General features: G+C 41.7%; 1 protein-coding gene across 4 annotated transcripts in view; it reads left to right on the top strand.

Annotated features, from left to right (window-relative positions):
• LOC138830835 (leucine-rich repeat-containing protein 37A3-like) overlaps positions 1-12,134 on the top strand; it is a 60,467-nt gene extending 48,333 nt beyond the window's left edge. For 3 of the 4 annotated variants that reach the window (XM_070027628.1, XM_070027627.1, XM_070027626.1), the window contains exons 11-16: positions 1,202-1,320; positions 3,481-5,270; positions 5,601-5,705; positions 9,365-9,411; positions 11,632-11,753; positions 11,862-12,134. In XM_070027628.1, coding sequence (XP_069883729.1) covers positions 1,202-1,320; positions 3,481-5,270; positions 5,601-5,705; positions 9,365-9,411; positions 11,632-11,753; positions 11,862-11,884 — 2,206 coding nt within the window. In that variant the 3' untranslated portion in view covers positions 11,885-12,134. Of the gene's footprint in view, positions 1-1,201; positions 1,321-3,480; positions 5,271-5,600; positions 5,706-9,364; positions 9,412-11,503; positions 11,556-11,631; positions 11,754-11,861 lie in introns of those variants that run through there. The other variant, XM_070027629.1, reaches the window with a different exon arrangement.
• The last annotated feature ends 8,727 nt before the right edge of the window (positions 12,135-20,861 follow it).

Below are 20,861 nucleotides of genomic sequence, written 5' to 3'. Positions count from 1 at the left end.
GAGAAATAGAGAGGGGGAGAAAGAAAAAGAGTAAGAAAGAAAAGAAAGAAAGGGAGGAAGGAAGGAAAAAGAAAGAAAAGAAAGTAAGAAAAAATGGAGGCAGGGAATTCTGAGGTGGGGAGCTTCGCAAACTCTTTTTGAAGTCTTGTTCCTACCTGTGCACTCACCACCCAGAGGCCTTTGAATTCATAGGAGATGCTTCTGAGATAAACTACAAATCTAGGATTCTCAGTTCTGATCTATTACCTAAATTTGAGTCAGACCACATCACTCCTATGATTAACCTTCTATTGGCTCCCGCAGTCTTCCTCCTTGTTTGTTTTCAAATATTAAAGGGCAGTAGTTTACCAAAGGGTTCCTCTTTAACTGTCCAGGCCATGTTGCTCAATAGCTCTTTTCTGTACAACGGAAAAGAGTTATTGGGTGAGCAAACACACCAGCAGTACACATTAGCCATTACGTTGGAAATGAACTATATACCACTGGTGGGTAGAGGCAGGAGGGAAAAACTGAGAGTAAGGGAAGGGTAGATGCTGCCCAATAAGAATGTACTCATTTCTAACGTATGTAAGGACTTGCCTCTCCCCTCATGGCCCAATCATTTTATGTATCTAAAGATGGAATATGAAAGATTGACCTCAACCCTATTGTCCCAGGTGCAATCAAATACCAGGCAAAACCCCTGGTAAGCACAGACATGCTTGGTGTGCAGGGAGGGCAATCTACCTAAGCTCAGCTGTAAATATTCCATTGTGGGCCCACCTGAAAAGCACCCAGCTCCCTAGTCCTAATGGATTTTTCATTAACCTCTGACTCCTTGCTCAGGTCCCATACAAACTTGATGTCAATTCACCCACTCACACAACCTCCAATCCCACGAGAAGGTCTGTGACCATCACTGACAATAAACAGTCCTTGGCCATGGGCGACTGAGTCCAGCCTATTCCTTTTTCATTCTTCCCTATTTTCGTAACATCACTTTTATAATAATATAAAAAGGTAAATATAAAATTTTTTAATTAACCAAAAAAAAAAATAAAATAAAATAAAATGAGCAAAAAAAAAAAAAAACAAAAACAAAAACGAAGAAGGAAAGCTCAAACCAAAACAGAATCAATAGAATTATTGGCCTTTCATTGGCTCTTCTACCACTCAGTAACTTCTTCTCCATTAACTTAATGCTTGATGCTTCAATTTATAGGGTCTTGCCTCAAAATATGGCCAGCTGCCTCTGCCAATTTAAAAACAATATTGAGGTTATCTGCAAGACAGTCAAGCTATATTGTGACAGTGACTTGCTGACAAATAACACACACTGCCGTGAGTCTGTTCACCCGATGCATATTGTTTTCATTTTTTACTTTTCCCTGGTGATGATTTGTAAATTAATAATTGCTTTCTTTTTATTCATTTATCTAGAACTAATCTCTCTACATTTCTGAATTGTTTCTTTCATGAAACTCCTGTTTGAAGGAGTTACTGTATAATTCAATAATTTAATTGCCCATATGCCTAAGAACCAAGAGAAGGGAATGGAAGAAGAAAAGAGATTATCAAGGGCCACTTTGCATGTACTGTGGTCTCTGCTTGGTACTCTGCCTTCCAATAATAATTTTATTCAGATGGTGCAAAGTAGACTGTAAGATTCTTTAAGTCTCAAGTATTTTCGTCTTTGTGACAAGTGCAGCTAGGTTTAGCTTTGTTTTCTAAAACAGTAGAAGTGATGTTGTCTTATTTGGAGCCTGTGAATTTCCAATTTTCTACCTTCCAGTTGTTACCTAGCTTTCATAACCAATCAAAGGCCTCTTCCAGGTCTAGACTGTCCAACTCTGAACATGTTTCAATCTCAGGCTTCCCTATCCACAGAATATCCCGGTGTCTGGAAGCATTTTTCCCTGTACATTACTAGATTTAACTTTGTGACTTCCAAAACATGACTGATGTGTGAAATGCAGTAACTTGCATACACGTTTCCACTGGTGATGGAGGGCAAAAAAACAAATAAACATGTAATAACACTGTGCTACCAGGTTGCTTAGTTTGCAAAACAATTTTTCATTCGTATCATTATTTCCTTCTCTATCAGTGATGGGCAAGCAAGGATTTTTTCATCTTTTTTAGCTGAAGGAAATTAGATCAGAGAATCAGGTACTATAGCCTCATGCCCAAGTCTTGAACCCTGGAATCTGGACTTACCAGAGGCCAAAGTTCCTCTTTTCCCACTATCTAACCTCCTCCTGTGACCTCACTACCAACAAAAGTACTTTAATTCTCCTAGCCACAGGATGACACACTAAATGTTCATGTTCTCTGATGCTCTGGATGCTTCCCAAGTAGCACTGGAGAGTTTGAAGTGAAAAGTAGCTTTTTCAGCTCCATGCTGTGATTTATGCCAATAACCACAGCTACTCAGAAGGGACAGATAAGGGAGATCATAGCTCCAAGTAAGCCTGGGAAAACATTTAGCCAAGACCTCATCCCAATCCATAAAACAACTGTGGTGGCATATGTCCCTGATCCTAAGAGGGAAGCTATAAACTGGAGAACTGATGTTAAAGGCCAGCTGGAGCAAATAAAAACAGAAAACCCTAACCAAACAGTAACTAAAGCAAAAAGGACCAGGTGTGGGACTTGCATGGCTGAATGACTCCCAAACTAGCAAGCACAAAGCCATGAGTTCAAATCCCAGTCATGCACAACCAAAACTTAAGTTTTTCTTTTGCACATTTTAGAACATCAAGTCATTTATATGCAGAATTGCTATTACTCTATTGATTTCATACCCATTGTGCATTAACATACAACAAGGATAACTGAAAATTGCTTAACATACCCCAACCCTATGTCCAAATTGTAGAGCCTACAGTTAGGGAAGCAGGACATATAGAATCAGAGTTCAAGTGAAGGTACTGGGAAGGTAGGTGGGAAAGAAGAAGTCCAGTTGAGGACCTATTATTAAAAAGGAGATGGACCTCTGGGTTAGCCTCTGACCTTGCTATCCTGAGGACCATCCTTTGTCATGGTTTCTGGTGTGGTAGGAAGAAAACAGCACAGTCAAGAGGTGGAGAGAAGTCGCCTGTGCTCCTTCTGAAGTTATAACAGGACAAGATAATACGGGGCATGTGAATGTGGAGAGGCATGGCTCTTCTGCAGAGAAGATACTCAGGATGAATATTTGTTTTCCAGCCTTGGGCTGTTATTGAGTACTAGGCATTGGGGATGTTCTTCTCTAATAGAGTTCCTGTATTTCACACAAAATTATGTACTCAGATGTTCTAAGTAGGTGACTACTTTGTTCAGGCTTGTCTTTTTTCTGTTTACTGTTGCCATTTCATAGGCTTGAGTTAGGGCTTATTTTTCCCCTCTATTGACACTCAAATCTTTGCTGACCCCTAATGTATTTCCTGGCATTGTGAGGTGGGAGAGTGCTAAGAAGCTATCAGCCTTCCCCTATCAAAGCAGTCTTTTCCTTTCTGGCAGTTGAAGAAGAATCCATTGGGAACCCAGAAGGAACATTCACGAAGGTGTTAAAATCCCGGAAGAAGAATACCAGCACCGAACTCACTATTGAACCAGAAAGAGAATATTCCGACAAAAATGACATTACCCACTCAGGACTCATGAATGAACAGCCTGAAATTACTGATGGGAGTGATCTTTTTACTGCACTAAGATACATATTGGCCTATTTCACACAGGGAAATGTAGGAAATATACAATCTACAGAATTACCACTCATTAAACTGCTTTTCTCCAATGTACAAAATGGAGATACCTTCATAAATTATTTAAAAGCCAATACAGAGATTCCCCCAATTATACAGGCATCAGACTCCTCCATTTCCAAACCTACATTAAATGATATTCATAGGGTAGAAAATCTGATAGGTACAGAAAGGCAGAGAAAATATAACAATGTTAAAAAGAAAGAGAAAGCATCAGTATTCATGCAACCTCAACTTTTATGGCCTAAAATTAAACGGCAAATCTTTCCCAAAAAAATGCCAAGTGTTGAACCAGAGGAAGGCATCTGGGAACAAATGGAGAATGAAGAAGAAAGACTGCCAAGCCTTAATAGAATCCTCGAGGGGCCAAAAGGCAAACAGAAAAGACACTTCAAGGAAGGGAATAAACAGAGCTCCTGGATGAGACAGAGTGCCCATAATCTTGTGGAGAGTGCTGGTAAAAAAAGAAGGTTTAGAAGACCTCCAACAAGGGAGCTGGGGCCACTTCATGGGGCTCAGGATCCCAAGAAAATGGTGGAAAGCTCCTTGCCCACAGAGCCCTCATTCATAAAGAAACTTAAGGCAGTAGCCTCTTCTTTCCAGAAACAAGACTCAGGGGGAAGGGCCTCTTTATCCACCATTGTAAAACCCCTACGTGAGGTTGGAAATAAAGACAAAGACTTAGCCGATAGCATGTTTATTTTAGAAGAAGCAAATTCTAGAGTAAAAAGCATGGAGGCTTCTAATCCAGTCATCTATTCCCAGAAAACATACCAAGCTCCCGTGGCCCACAGAATACCCAGGGCCAAAATGAGTCAAAAGTTCAGAAAGAAAATTTCACTCTTTAGACCAGTGCCTGCAAACAGGCCTCCATTTTCTGCAGTAAGGAACCTCATAAATTCCCCTTCAGGAGGGGACTTTTCATCATGGGCACAGCCGATTTCGAGGGAGAACCCTTTTCTAGAATTCAATGCTCGTTCAAAGCCTTCTGGAGACAGCACTCCTGCAAAACACCACACTGTAACAAATGCTGGGGTAGGAAGTACCCCTACACAAAACATCCCTGTGCCAGAAGGAAGGCTCCCGACAAACACAATCCGGGAAAATCTTGCTGCTCCAGGATCCACTGTGACTGCAGTGAATATAATTCCATCTATAAAACAAAACAAGGAAACACAATGGGAATATCTCAAGTCTGGAACGGACTCAACTCTCAAGGTCTCAATCACCCATTCCCATTCTCCATCCTTTTCTGATCACTTTGAAATGCAGTTAAACCAGCAGCTGATGCCTCTTGTTCCCGATAACGATGTGAGGAGGCTCCTGTCCCATCTCATCCGGACCTTGAAAATGGACTGCTCTGCAACTGAAGTACAGATACCCTGTTCCAAGCTCATCTCCAGAACAGGCCTGCTGATGAAGCTTCTCAGTGAACAGCAAGAAGTCAAGGTGTCAAGATCTGAGTGGGATACGGACCAATGGAAAACAGATAACTACATCAATGAGGCCACTGAAGTTCAAGGTGAACAGAAGGAGCCAAGTGAGGTGAGGACAACTATAGAACTGCAAGCTCTGCTTTCCCCATCCTTTACATATATACCTTGAAGGAGGAAGACCCCGGCCTTAGACCATTCCAAAGTCATGTAACCAGGACAGTGTTCTCCACTCTTCTTTATAGAGTGGAGTAGACCTAAAACACACTAGAAGTATAGAGAAACTACAAATTAGTAAGTCACATAGGATACATTAAATTTAACACATCCTCTAAGAAATTGCAAGCTTCTCTCCTGGGAGAATGGGGTTTTAAATAGTGTTATTTCTCAAAATCTCTGTTATTTAACCAAAGGATCCTTTTGTCTTCTGTTTTTTTTTAAGCTAACACAGGAAATTCCGGGATATGGCTATAACAACAAAATCATCTTGGCAATATCTGTGACTGTCGTAGTAATGATTTTGATTATTACTTTCTGTCTCATTGAGGTAAGTACCAGCATTCATGCACTTTTCCAGAATATACCTTGTTTTTGTAATAGATCCAGAACCCAATCTGTAAACCAAAGCCATTTTCCCACTCTCCAGATGGTAATTCTTTGATAGTGCACAGTGTTTTCCAAATAGATCCCAGAATTATCAGCTCATCCTGTGGTAACAAGCTAAGACTGCTACTACAGGAAGAAATGATTTGTTTTGTTAGTATAGTAACATTTGAATTTGACACCTCTTAATTGGGAACCAACACAGGATCAGTGGGCAAAATCCATTAGCAATTGATCACTGATCTTTCAACAGGCAGGCCATCTGCATCTCCTAGTGGCTAATTGTCTAGAAATTTCTATATACTCTCACACTGCCTTTACTTTGTATGTACAGTGCAACATTTTCATTATTTTTACTTATTTCCTCTGCATACTTAGATAAGCTCTGTGAGAACAGGGAATGTGCAATGTTTCTTTTGTAGTTGATAGTCAAAGAAGAAATGATGTTTGTGTTAAGTGGTGCTGTGTGAATGTTATGCCAGCTAACCATGTGCTCAACTCCTGAACTACACTTTTAGACTAAGATTTTTGACCTCTTACCTATTTTAGTAAATGTAAAATGAAAAAAACGATAAAACAAAGATGTCCTAAAACTATGAGAAGCCGCATTCTGGTGGCTCACGCATGTTATCCTAGCTACTCAGGAGGCTAAGATCTGAGGATTGCGGTTCAAAGCCAGTCTGGGCAGGAAAGTCCATGAGACTCTTATCTCCAATAAACCACTAGAAAATGGGAAATGGCGCTGTGGTGCAAGCGGTAGAGCACTGGCCTTGAGCTGAAGCCTCAGGGACAGCGCCCAAGAGTTCAAGCCCCATGACCGGCAAAAAAAAAAACAAAAAAACTAGGAGGAGAATATGAAAACAATATTTTTTTTTATAATCTTGTAATAGAAGAGAGCTTTCTATGCCTAATCCCTTAAACAAAAACCTTTCCTACCTTGGCCACTTGTCCCTGAGGTCCACAACACTATGGATCCTAAGTGAAGGACAAAAAGTTCCCATAAATCATCTTACCTAACCCTTACAAAAGACCTAGGAGGAAGATCTCATCCATCCTCTTCTATAAATGAAGGAGATCAACTATTGTCCCAGGGAAAAAAATCCAAGGACAGAAACTAATTCTGTTGACAATAAAGCCTGCAGTCCTTATTAGCTCTGTTCTGTTTGTGTCCTTACACAAAATAATACCAGGATATATTTCAAACATCAAAACACGATGTAAACGATCACTTTTGATGCTAAAGACTAACATAGTTAATTTAAAAGAGAGTTTTGTCACACTAAAAAAAAAAAAAAAAAGAGGGCTGGGAAGGTGTCTCAGTGGTAGAGCACTTGCCTTGCATGCATGAGGCCCTGGGCTCGATTCCTCAGCACCACATAAGAAAAAAGAAAAAAAGCCGGAAGTGGCGCTGTGACTCAAGTGGTAGAGCGCTAGCCTTGAGCTGAAGAGCTGAGGGACAGCGCCCAGGCCCAGAGTTCAGGCCCCACGACCAGACCCAAAAAAAAAAAAAAAAAAAAAGAGCAATCTGGTGGAGGGGGCCAGGACTTGGAAGAGCATGTACATTTTTCTAGTTTCCAACACAACCTGTGCCAGATCTCCCCCACCCTTGCCTATTTATGGTATGTGCTCTTGATAGACAGGTCTTTCTTATCTCATGGAATAAAAATGGACTCTAATGCTTTGCTAAGCTTGTCTTGTTATTTATAGCTTTAATCCATCTGGAATTTGTTCATGTTTTAGAATGGCTGTGGTAGAGAATTCTTTTTTAGGGCTGGGAAGGTAGCTCAGCGGTAGAGTGCATGCCTGGCAAGCATGAGGTCCTGGGTTCAATTCCTCAGCACCACATAAACAGAAAAAGCCAGAAGTGGCGCTGTGGCTCCAGTGGTAGAGCTCTAGCCTTGAGCTGAAGAGCTGAGGGACAGCACCCAGGCCCAGAGTTCAGGCCCCATGACCGGCAAAAAAAAAAAAAAAAAAAAAGAGAGAATTCTTTTTTACTCTAACTGAACATCAAATTATCATACACAATTCTTAATAAATCATTAATTCATTCTTCATTAATCTAAAATACTATATTGATCCAACTGTCTATCCTGCACAGTAACAGTACCAGCTGTTAATTAATAACTGTTAGTCCTAGTAACTTCATAATGCTTCCTTTAACAACTTTTCAACCTATGTAATGGTAAAAGGTAATCAACCTTCCCCTCTAGATCTTGTTTTCTATACATTTCATAGCTCTTTTTTCATACCTTCTCTTCCAAAAAATTTGGGAGTTGTTTTTGTTTTTACTTTTAAGTACATGATTTTGAAACAATATGGTGGGGTTAACTGGTGATAAGAGTCTCAGGGACTTTTCTGCCCAGGCTGGCCTTCTGAATATATTAATTATTATAGGCTTGAGCCACCAGTGACTGGCTTCACAAATAGTTTTCGTTAAAGGCATGGTACTATGCTTCATCCTAGGTATTTACTTTTTTTTTTTTTGTCAGTAGTGGGGCTTGAACTCAGGGTCTGGATGCTGTCTCTGAACTCTTTTTTCGCTCAAGGTTAGTACTCTACCAGTACGATCCACAGATTCACTTTGGGTTTTCTGGTAGTTAACTGGAGATAAGAGTGTTACTGACCTTCCTGCCCCAGCAGGCTTTGAACTGAGATCCTCAGTACTCAGCCACTGGAGTAGATAAGATTATAGGTGTGATTATAGGTGTGAGCACCCAGTGACTTTAGAGGTTCTATGTCATGGAAGTTTTCCATATTATTTACGTTTTTTTACATATTACATTTTATACTAAGGTGCTTTGTGCACCTTATTGCTATTATAAATTGGATCTTTCCTTCACCTCTAACTCATATGGGTACATAGGAAAGGTCTTGTTTGTGTGCTAATTTCCATATGTTATTTCTACCCACTTCAGTGAACTTTCATGTTACTAGTCCAATACTACCTGTTGATTGTCTTGGGCTTTGTTTTTTTTTTTTTTTCTACATCTGGCTTTCTTCTGGTTGATTGGGGGACAGAACCTCATGTACTTTCCTACCTAGACTGGCTTCAAACTTTGATCCTCAGATCCCAGCCTGCTGAGTAGCTAGGATTACAGGTGTGAGATATGATGCCTGGCTCTCTTAGGTCTTTTGGTTACCCATCATTTCATATACAAATAGAAATAGTTTATATCTTTCCTTTCCAACATTTATGCTCCATTTATGCCTTTATTACATTGGTTGGGAGATCTTCAATGGATGTGTCTCATCATAGTAAAAATTGTAATAAAGACAGTAATCTTGTCTTTGATTTGATAACAATAGTGTTCTTTTGGTCTTTACTACAGTAAAGATTGTGATTGCTTTACTGTATTAGGAGATACCATCGAGAACTTCCTGTTGGATAGTATCTAAAATACTGAATACTATGTGTTACTTTCTAGCTTCAGACAAGACCCTCACCTAGATACTGTGGAAGAGAACAGTATCTATTAGTAGGATAGAATTCTTGGAGTCAAAAAAGATACGTCCTGGGGGGCAAAGAAGACATAAATGAAGGAAGGAACAGTTGAAAGTAGTAATATTGGTAGATAATCATGATTGTGTTTTCTTCTCAAACAGATTTATTCCCACAGAACATCAGCAGAAAGAAGTAAAGAATCCTCACGGTAAATGGGAGTCTGTACATCTTCCAGTGAAGATCTGAGAATTGCAGAGACCTCTAGAACTCATCTGTTTCTATCCCATAGCCTTGCAATGGGTGGGGGGGGGGGGAGGCCTACCCAAAGTAGAGAGAACTCTTCCTTCCCAGAGGGCTTACCTGGCTCCTGCAAAAGTAGTTTTTCAGCAGAGGCAGAGGTGGTCAGTACTACCATGGATACCTCTCGGTCACAGTCCTTCAGTGAATAAGGGTGAGAGACTGAGAGGTTTCAGCTGTGACTGCTCCTGCTAGTGGTGGGCCTCAGGAGACAGTGTAAGAAATCCGTAGGGTATTGGGGTATAGGTCTGTTGGAAGGTGGAATGTAGGGGTCCTTCCTGGTTGAGAACAAGTTGAGAAAACTCAACCCCTCAACCTTCTCATTCCCACTCCCCTTTTACCTAGAACTTCATATCTTTTAGGTAAGAGAGACCTCAGATGCTAATTTATCATTTCCTTTTGTAATAAAGAAAGGAGAATAGAACTCCACATAGAGCTCCCCTATGACCCAGCAATCCCACTTTTGGGCATTTACCCAAATGTTTACAAACAAGACCACACTAAAGCTACCACCACAACTATGTTTATTGCAGCATTATTTACTATAGCTAAGATATGGAACCAACCCAGATGCCCCTCAGTAGATAAATGGATCAAGAAAATGTGGTATATATACACAATGGAATTCTATGCCTGCATCAGAAAGAATGACATTGGCACATTTGTTAGGAAATGCAAAGACTTGGAAAAAATTATATTAAGTGAAGTAAGCCAAGCCCAAAGAAACATTGGTACCATGGTTTCCCTTATGTGCAATATCTAGTATATGTCTGAGTCAAGCAGAAAAGGTCAGATAAGGTAATGTTAGGGAAATGAACCCTAAGATATGTATTCAAATGTTTTTTTCTTTCATGCGATTGTTTCTAACGCATTTAAAAGATTATTTCTTTGCTGCTTTGTATGTCCCTCCCCCACATTATAACCCCTGCTTTCACTGTATTTGATATCGGTATAATTTGTGGAGGGGAAGGGGAAAAACAAGTCGTTTAAATAAGGATACATGTGGACCGGTTGCAACAATGAGAAGTACAAGTTATTATGTCGAAAACGAATTTTGCAACTTTGGTGGTGGGGGGGGTACGGGGAGGATTGGGTGAGGGGGCAGGGGAAGGATGGGAAGGGATGGGAAGGGGAAACAAATGAGGAGGCTACAATGCTTGATAAGAAATGTACTCATTTGCCCATGTAATTGTAAGCCCTCTGTACAGTATTTTCACAATAAAAAAATAAATAAAAATTAAAAACAAAGAAAGGAGAATAGAAAGGGGAAATGTCTTCCAGCAAGATCACACTGCTCAGGAGTTTATGGAGCAGATGGTTCTTTCCCCTTATTACATGGGGACACATTTAACCAGTACACACATGCAATACAGACATCTACAGTCTCGAGAACAACAAACTGATTTTTTCTTATTTTCATTCAGAAAGGATAGCTTGCCTTTAAGTGCTAGTCATGTCCTTTAAATTGATTTCATGTCATTCATCATGACAGCCTTTCAGAGATGAAAATCTCTTTAACTACAGAACTTTAGAAGCTGTGCTTCCTATGATTCAGCTTATATAAAAACAGCTAAGATAAAACAGCTAAGAGAACAGAGGTAGCTCTCTCTCTCCCCAGCAACTGACATATGAGAGACTAAGTCCAAAGAGGACTGAAATGAATGGCTCTAGAGAGAACAAAGGCTTTTGCCCAGAATGGTTGAGCAGTTGTCTATGTGCAGGGATTTCTGGCAGAGAGCATAAGTGGGGCTAGCAATCCTACCTATGCTGCAGAACAAGGTCTCCCTAGAAGCATTGTAGAGACCTTTGGGACAGACCTGGGGAGATCCTGCAACTCCTGCCTGCATGCATGGAATTGTTTTCAAGCCCCAGGTTAGGATAGCTTTTGCTCATTGTGATTATGAACCAAAGTATAGGGGTTTCTGTTAGTAAGATCTGAGATGTACACTGAAAGAGACATGCAAAATGGCATGAGTCATTGTCTGCTTCCTTTTCTCCCCAAGGAGCTTTTTCGGATTTCAGTGAAGGAAATGCTCATCAGAAACTCCAAGCCAGGCAAGTTAAGGACTTAGTTCTGTGCCCAGAAAAGGGAAGTGAATATAGAATTAATATATCTCCTTGTCTCTCCTAGGAGGGCTTCTTCTCCTTATGTACAGACCTCTCAATGCCACACGCAAGAAAAACAATGGCCAACAAGCTACATGACAGGGACTCTTCTGATGAGGAAGAGATTTCCCATAAGAAGAGAAAAAGGTAAATGACTGGGGGCAATTCAACATTCCTAGCTAAGAAGGGGGGAAATGTAGGAAAAGTGTAGTTGCTTCCTTCAATACTGAAAGCCTGCTATTGTTCCTTTCACAGGGAGCCCAGTGACACCATCATAGAGATTCCACCATCACCACCACCAGCCTCATCACCTCCTCCTCCTCCACCTGCTGAAACTGAGACCACTGGCGATCCTGGGTGTTGTGGTGCTGTGCGTGCCTCATAACTCTGAGACTTTTACACTTGGGCTCTCTGCATTGTTTATTCCACACCTAATTTCTAACATATGCTAATATTTTGATAATACTGTTTCCTCAGATTAAATTGTATATAATTCACAACCATTTTCATGGGTGGCACTTACATATATGTGTGCAGATAACAGGGCCACAGGCAGGAGCGGCAGGACTGTGGCTAGGGCTGTGTCATGGCAGTCAAGCTTGCAGAAGTTCTAAAGATACTAAAAGTAGGACTGGAGGAGGTGAGAAAGGGGCCACATTCCTTATCATTATAAATAGGTGCACATTTGGGCCTGAGACCTGACTTCAAAGCAAAACCTTTGCTTTTGAGATGCTTTGGGGCAGCTGCCTGGCACTAATGGGAAATATCCAGACCAGGCTTATGGGTTCCTCAAGTCTCTTCCTCTATATTTAAGAGATGCACCTTTCTTTGAAGCTCAGCCTTCTAAACCTAACTCTGCCCACTTGGAGACAGGTTTGTCACAGGCAGACCTTTCTGGATTTGTCACAGGCAGACCTTTCTGGATCTTTAAAGTTAAAGCCCTGTGGTTTTGGTTTATGGTAAAGCAGTCATCCCCAAAGCACTTGACCTTCTGTCTCCAGGCCATTGTCCACTTCTAGCCACATTCACAAGATGTCATGGTCACCAGAATACTGGGGTCAGTGAGGCTACTACACTCTGGAATCATGTCTTCTCTTTTTCTCAGGCTCTCAAACTCACAAAGGAATGTGTGTCCCGTCCTGTATGATTTTGCTACCAGAGCAGCTGCTGAGCAGTGCACATTGGTTTATTTTTCTTTTGAGAATCCTAGCACTTGCACAACTAGCAGGAAGGTGCTGGAAGGAGTAGGGAAAGTACAATATGCACAGGGAGTCAGTGATTTCCCAAGATGGCCCTCCTCCTACCTTAGTGCTGAAACATGTTGGTGAGGCCACTTCTCCCTTCACATGAACTGCTCCAGCCTCTCCTGTCCCACGAGAGATGCCCAGCTCTGCTCAGCTTCACACATCTACTTCCTGCCCCAGTCCATAACTGTGTGCTTCCAACTGGTAAATTTCAGAGGACAGAAGGGCTTTCAACTTCACGCTCAAATACAAAGTCCATTAATAATTCATTTAGAAGCTTGCACACATTCAGGAGAAAAATAAAATGAAAATGACGTCCATTTCCCTTATTTATCATCAGTGAAAGAAGACATAAATTGCATTGCCTGTGTTGGTACTGGAGCTTGACCCCAAGCCCTTGTGCTCTCATGTAGCTGGCATTCTACTGCTTGAGCCATACATACCTTCACTTCTAGCTTTTTGCAGGTTAATTGGAGATAAGAGTCTTAAGGATTTGCCTGCCCAGGCTGGCTCTGAATCGAGATTCTGAAATCTCAACCTCCTGAATATAATCCTGAATAGGATTATACTCTTCCAGTTGATCCAAAGAGTTTCTCTCTGTACTTTCTGGGGTTAAAAGGGATTCATGTATCCCTGCCTCATGCCACAATAGGTAGAAAAGACTGTCTTTACTTATTTGGAACTTGTTTGTGGTTGCAGCCGTTTACTTGAAAGATACATTATCACTACTACATAGAGTTCACTGCTTTTCATCAGGCCTCCTGATAGACAGGTGTAGAATCCAAGTGGACTTTAATCCTTTCATGCAAATTTTCAAAACTAGAAAGTAGCATTTGACGATGATTCCTCCAGTACTTTGGAATGCATACATGAAAGCTCTTTACCATCATATTATTGTATGCTGATAATGAAAAATGTTTGCTCTTAAAGATCACAGACTTTCAGTAGTTTGATTATGATGGTAGCCACACATCCTCACATATGTGTTAGAATTTATAAAACTGGGATAGGCTACACTTTTACTGTGTGGTATTTTTAAGTCGATTTTTTTAAATGATGAAAAGGGAAGACTATTAATACTACAATTTTAGACAAATCTAGGGAAACAATGACTACTATGCTATAATATTCTTTTCTTGTGTCAGGATGTCAGCCCTCAGCACTTCTTTCTCCCTCCCTCCCTTCTTCCCTCCCTGACCCAGTACACACACCTTGTGTACTGCTCAGAAGCCATTTCGTCAAAAGACAAAATTTCATTATGAATTTTGGCATAACACTATCTACAAAATGAATTATTTACTACCTCTACTGTTAACATACTTTGTGCACTTCTACAGAGACCAGATGTTTCAAAAAAGCACTTAATTGTCCACTGTATGCACACAGTAGTGTTGAGAATGGTCCTGTCTGAAAGTGTCTTCTAGCTGGGAGCATTCTGGCCTAGAACCTTACCTTTCTTCCATCTCCTCTCCTGCATCACACTTGATATAGGTATACAGTCACTTACTTCTAAAGTCTTTTTCAAAAGACAGCCTTTTTATGAATTTTAACAGTGCATTCATGTATTAGGTTACTAACTCTTCTTCTGTCATACACAGGCAACCTCTTTAATGTATCTAGAGACTAGATATTACAAAACTAGTACTCATTTGTCCAGTCTGTACATAATGAATACAATACAGCAAAGTTTAACAAAATGTACAAAACATAGTGGGTAAGGGATACGCTGAAATGTTCTCACACACACACTAACAAGATAACTTTACAGCTGTCTCCTTTCCATCACCTTCAACCTAGTGAACAAGTACAGACAGTACACTGTTCACAAAGGTGTTTTAACAACTCCGATTCTGAACACAGTATTTCCCCAAAATTGCAAAGCTATTTACAGTTATTCTGTTTCTGCTTTTAAGTACATCAAACACTTCCAAATACCGAGGATTGGCTATTTCTTACACGAAGTTGCTTGCTGTACTCACAGCACTGGTAAATACAATTGCACATGCAGCAGTGATTATAATCCGAGTTATCTTCTAAATACAGCAAGCCTGTATTTATGGCCCTGGGCCATTCCCTCCTCAATTCCTTCTTTCTGCCTTCAAACTATTGGCCAAGTACAGGTGTCTGTAATGCTTACAGACAGCTAAACATTATTAGAGACATTATCTAAATGCCATTTATAGGAAAAAAGCTTCCTATGACATTTTAACACAAAGTACACAAAATGTGCTAACTTTACTACTTTGTCATACAGTGGCAACCTCTTTACTATCTAGCGACTAGATGTTGCCAAAGTTGGGCTTTTTTGTCCATTTTATATATATATATACTATATACGCAGCAAAACAAAATGCACAATACTGAAAAATGGCACCTGAATCGGATGACCAGGTATGAATACACTAGCATATTACTTTTTGCAATTGCTCCCTTCCACCTCCTCCAAACCAATAAATGAGTACACGCGGTACCTGCCATTCTGCTCACAGACGTGTGGCTTCCACATTCTGTCTTCTAAAGGGTTTCATGTGAATGTTAGCAAAAAGATATCTAAAAAGTGGTACTTTACTATCTCTACATTTAACATACATTGGGCACTTCTAAACGTCTAGAAACTAGACGTTTTCAAGTAAGGACTCAGTTTGTCCACTATATACACAACAGTCTTCACTGACTGCACACATGTAACTGTGTGCAGTTATAATCTGAAAAGTGTCTTCAAAATATGAGCATTCTAGAACCTTTGTCCATCTACCCAGGAGGCTAGAATGCTCAACTTTCAGAAGACTTTTTCTGGGAATTTTAGCACGGAACATACAAAGTCTACTAATTCTATTCTTGCCATATACTGGCAACCTCTCTAACATCTAGAAAGACTAGATGTGAGTTAGGACTCCTTTGTCCTTTATGTATACTATGCACACAAGAAAGTAGAACAAAATGGGACAAGGTTCCTCTTCACTGTAAGCACTGGAGTGGCCTCTCTTCATTTCTTTCTCCTGGGAAGCAGGGCATATAGCACCAGCCTACAACTCGAGTGGTTAACCGTCCTCCCCTCCCTCACCTACCCACACTCGATGCATTTCACAAGAATGTTAAGAGATGTTTACAAAATGTGTCATTTTCCTACTCCTACTTAAAAAATACAGCAGGCACTGCAGAATATCCAAGGTCCTTAAACACAGTCAACTCTACATACAGCAAGGGGGATGAGCTGCACACAGATCAATGGCTCTCCCTGGAAAATGTCTTCGCCGGCCCCCTCTTCCTTCTCACAGGTCTTCTGTTCCATGTCCTCCAACCAGGGAAGGGAACAAAAACGGACGAGTGTGGCTCTGGCTGTGTCCCCTGGAGCTGTTCTCTGCCGCCATTCCAAGTCGCTTCCAGAGGACGTTGCTATGGTCTTTACAAACCCACGGCACTGACAGGTGCACTTCCTGCCTCTCCTTTCTCACAGGTCGGCAACCTCTTCGCGTCCGGAGGACAGGTGGACGCAAGGTTGTCTTTGAGAAGGTTGGAGAAGTTGAGAGCAGCCTTTCCATGCTATGGACACAGGCCTACCAGCGGCCCGCAAACCTTGGTGGGCTCCGGTGGGCACCTGTGTCACCCGTGGCCATCACTCTACCGTTTCTCCGCGGCCACCAGCCCAACCGCCCGGGCTGCCAACCGTTGCCCCTGCCGCCATCGGGGCTCCGTTCACCTGGCAGGACCGTTAGGGTCTTCGTGTGACCTTGTCGCAGGGTGCGGCCTCTCTGGGGGGCAGAGAGGTCACCCCAGGTCCCGGATCGGCGGGCTCCGTGGCCTAGAATGTGGGTGCCAGCTTCCAAGGCCTCCTGCGGTCTCCATCCTCCAGCCCGTGAAAGCCGCCGCCGCCGTGGTCGCCTGGCTGCGCCATGCCTGCCACCACCCAAGGGCGCCAGGTCCTCGGCAGCCGGGCAAGGCCTTGGTCTGGACCCGGCAAGGTGGAGCACGGCCTCCCAGAGGCCACTGCAGCCATCAAGTCATTGTGGGGGGCGCGGGGATGAGGGGAGCTCGCCGCCTCCAGTGCCCCCAAGTCTGCGGCACAGGCCAATCCCCAGGGCTCTCTGCTCAGCCTCAGGCCTGGGGCCGCAAGGCTCCAAGGGCCCCGGGGAAGCCGACTGAGCTCCGTCCATCTCCCCTCTCTACCGAACTCGGCTGGCTGACTGTTTGCTGGAGCACTGGATGTTACTGGATCGTCCAACACTCTAGCCTAGGTTCCTTTCCAAGTGCAGTAGGACGACTCCCAAGGTCAATGACACAAGGCAAGCCCCAATGGTCACCTTCCACTTTTCACCTTTCTTTGCATCCCATTGTCTCTGTTGTCTTTCCCTTTTTCTTTTCTTTCTCTTTTTCTTTCCCTCTCCTTCCTTCCCTCCTTTCTTCCTTCTTTCTTTCCTTCCTTCCTTCCTTCCTTCCCTTTTTTTTTGTGCCAATCCTAGAGACTGAACTCAGAGCCCGGTGCTGTGTCTGAGCTTGTGTGCTCCACCTTAGCGTTCTGCCACTTGAACTACAGCTCCACTGACAGCTTTTTGCTGGTTAACTGGAGGTTAAGAGTCTCAGGAACGGAAGTGGCGCTGTGGCTCAAGTGGTAGAGCGCTAGCCTTGAGCTGAAGAGCTGAGGGGCAGTGCTGGGGCTCAGAGTTCAGGCCCCACGACAGGACCCAAAAAAGAAAAAAAAAATGAATTCTGGTTTTGGGGCTGGGAAGGTAGCTCAGTGGTAGAGTGCTTGCCTTGCATGCATGAGGCCCTGGGTTCAATTCCTCAGCACCACATAAGCAGAAAAAGCAGGAAGTGGCACTGTGGCTCAAGTGGTAGAGAACTAGCCTTGAGCTGAAGAGCTGAGCCTAGAGTTCAGGCCCCACAACTGACCAAAAAAAATAAAAATAAAATAAAATAAAAAAATAAATAATAAAAAAATATTGTCCTTGGGAGAAATTGCAATTAAAAAAAAAAAAAGAGTCTCAGGAACTTTCCTTCCAGAACTGGCCTCAAATTATGATGTTTAGATTTCAGCCTCATGAGTAGTTACTCAGGATTGTAGGTGTGAGCCACCGGTGCCTGGCTAGCATCCTGTTTTCTAATAGCTCCTTTGAAGTCACATGACTACTGACAGACATAAGAGGCAAAAATAGACTGACTCTTTATGGGAGGAGCTGAAAAGTTGTTACATTGCTTATAGAGACATGCATGCATGCATGCATGCATACCGGAATGTGAAGAATCTGTAACCATTTCTGTTACTGTCCATGCTGTTAATGTTCCTCTCTTCCATTCCCCTTAAATGCACTTTACATTTAGAGTCTGCCTATAGGTTATGTCTACTTTATGCTGCCCAAAGGTAAGAATACTTGATAACTATAGAATTCTGTTGGTTGATATAAACATCATCATAAAATAATACAGGCTATTGAAGAGAAATGTTACTCATTCCCTGAATGAGTGACATGAGCAATTTAAAATCCATTTGGATTACATTTGCAGGTACTATGGTTCTGAAACATGAAACTAGTCTGTTTTTGTAGATGAGAATGATTTTCTATGAGAATCTGAAGGCAATCACACTCCAGATTATCCGTTCTGCCTTTGGACCCTAAGCTTTATTATGGCAGGATACATAGTAAATGCCCAATAATTGTGTGAATGGGTGACTGACTTAATGAATGTATAATGAGGAAAGCATGGGTATAGAATAGGGAGCTATGTAAGAATGAAGATGGAAATTGGGGACAAAGCTGTATAGATAGAGGAAAAGAACAAGAGCTGCAGAGGAGAAGCAGTGGTGGGGGAAGAGCAGAATGAGAGACAGGCAGAAGGGACTGGGAGGTCTGGCTGTTTAGCAGGTGCATTGGAAGAACTTAGCACTTCCTTCAAAATACGAATTAATCTTTCAGCACTTCAGGCACAGGCTCTTTTGCATTGTTAAACTGCCTGCCTGCTTTTGCTTCAAACGTCAAGGCTTATTTTTGAAAGTGTATTTTTGGAGAGAACTCTAAAGGCCTTACATGGGCATAAAAACAATGACACGTTTAGCCATCTCCTCTGGATTGTTGGAGGCAGCTGACTTCTTAGCTCTTACTGAAGAATCCTTCTGCATTTCAAAATCTATCAGACTGTCTTAGTCTTTCTTCTCTGAAAGATGAAGACCTTCCTCAAATACTGTTGGACAAAAAAATTGTCCATGAAGCTAACAAGTGTTGTCATTTTTCAGTGCCGTGCAACTTTTATTTCAATCAAAGCCCGTCTGCTTTTATTTAGTGTTGGTCTTGGGGCTTGAACTCTGGGCCAGGGGACTGACCCTGAGCTCCATAATTCATAACCAATTGATTTTTTTCAAATTATTTTTTGACCACATCCATTATAGTAATAAAAACAAAGATTGTGAGAATATTTGAAGTCAGTTCTAATTCTTTAAACTAAAACATGCAAGCTGGGCACTAACGACACATAACTGAAGCCCTAACTACTCAGGATTTTGAGATCCTCTGGAGATCAAGCTTCAAAGCCAACTCCAACAGACAAATCTGTGAGACTGTTATTTTCAATCACCCAGCAAAAAGCCAGAAGTAGAGGTATGGCTGAATCGGTAGAATACCAGCTTTTTTCTTTGAAACGGTTTTTTTAAATTGTGAAAATACTGTAAAGAGGGGCTACAATTACATGGGAAAGATAATGAATACAATTTTTTATCAAGCATCTTAGCCTCCTCCTTTGTTTCCCCTTTCTTTCCCTTGCCATCATCCTCCGCACCCGCACCAAAGTTGTAAAGTTCATTTTTGACATAACAACTTGTACATCTCATTGTTGCAGTGGGTCCACCTGTATCCCTATTTAAACGATTTGTTTTTCCCCTTCCTCTCCACAAATTATACCGACATAAATTACAGTGAAAGCAGAGGTTATACCATGGGGGAGGGACATCCAGCTTTGACTGAAAAAGCCAAGCATTCAAGTCACCCCGAAAACACACACACACACACCACACACACACACCACACACACACACCCACACACAAACACACCACACAAGCACACAGTGAAATATACATACTTCTCATCTTCTCAACCATTGGTTCCCCAAGTGATTTGGGGCCTTCCTAGAAAACTTTTCTCCTCTCTCTTTTCAGTCTATCCAAAAACTATCAGGGCTGGGAATGTGACTTAATGGTAACGTGCTTGCCTAGCATGCATGAAGTCCTGGATTTGATTCTTCAGTACCACGTAAATGGAAAAAGCCCAAAGTGGCACTGAGGCTCAAATAGTAGAGTGCTATCCTTGAGTAAAAGAGCTCAGGGACAGCGCCCAGGCCCAGAGGTCAAGCCCCACAACTGATCCCCCCCTCCGACCCCACCTAAAAAAGAAACAGCAGCAGCAGCAGCAGGTCAGGAACTGTACCTAGGCATTGACTTCAAACCTCAGGATTGGCAAAAACAAAACAAAAACTGTCAAGACATCTTACTCTCTACTTTTATTTCAGAAAATCTTATAAATAACTTCACATACTCATTTATTTTGGATTGGGGTCACTCTGTTGGGTTTCTGATGAAAACTAGAGAAATTCCAGACCATTACAAATGACAGTATTTTTTCTTATTTCTCTCCTTTTACTACAGGAATTGTTTTCTGTACCATTCAGTGTTTATTGAGCCTTCCCTTAGTTTCAGATAGTATAAGGGACAAAGAATGCAGAGAGGACTAAGACATGATTCCTCTAACAAAGTTTTTCAGCATCCAGAGAACAGACATATACTATGAATAACAGCTATAACAGAAACCAGCCTAGTTTGCATAATTTTCTGGAGCTTGAGGGAATGGGATGAGGTTATCTGCATCTAATGCATATGTTTATATGAAAGTTCATATAGTCCTTTTATTGCCACAATGACTGATACCTCATAAACAGTAGTCAGAAAATGCAGAAGAGACTGAAAAATCCTTCCTATCACCTTTAGCTGGTCCATAACAGACAGAGGTACTGTTCATAGCAGAAGTA

Source organism: Dipodomys merriami, unplaced genomic scaffold (assembly GCF_024711535.1).
Source record: "Dipodomys merriami isolate MVZ:Mamm:240054 unplaced genomic scaffold, mDipMer1.0.p SCAF_19, whole genome shotgun sequence".
NCBI lineage: Eukaryota > Metazoa > Chordata > Mammalia > Rodentia > Heteromyidae > Dipodomys > Dipodomys merriami.
Note: the sequence above shows the minus strand (reverse complement) of the source record. Positions and strands in the feature narration are given on the sequence as shown.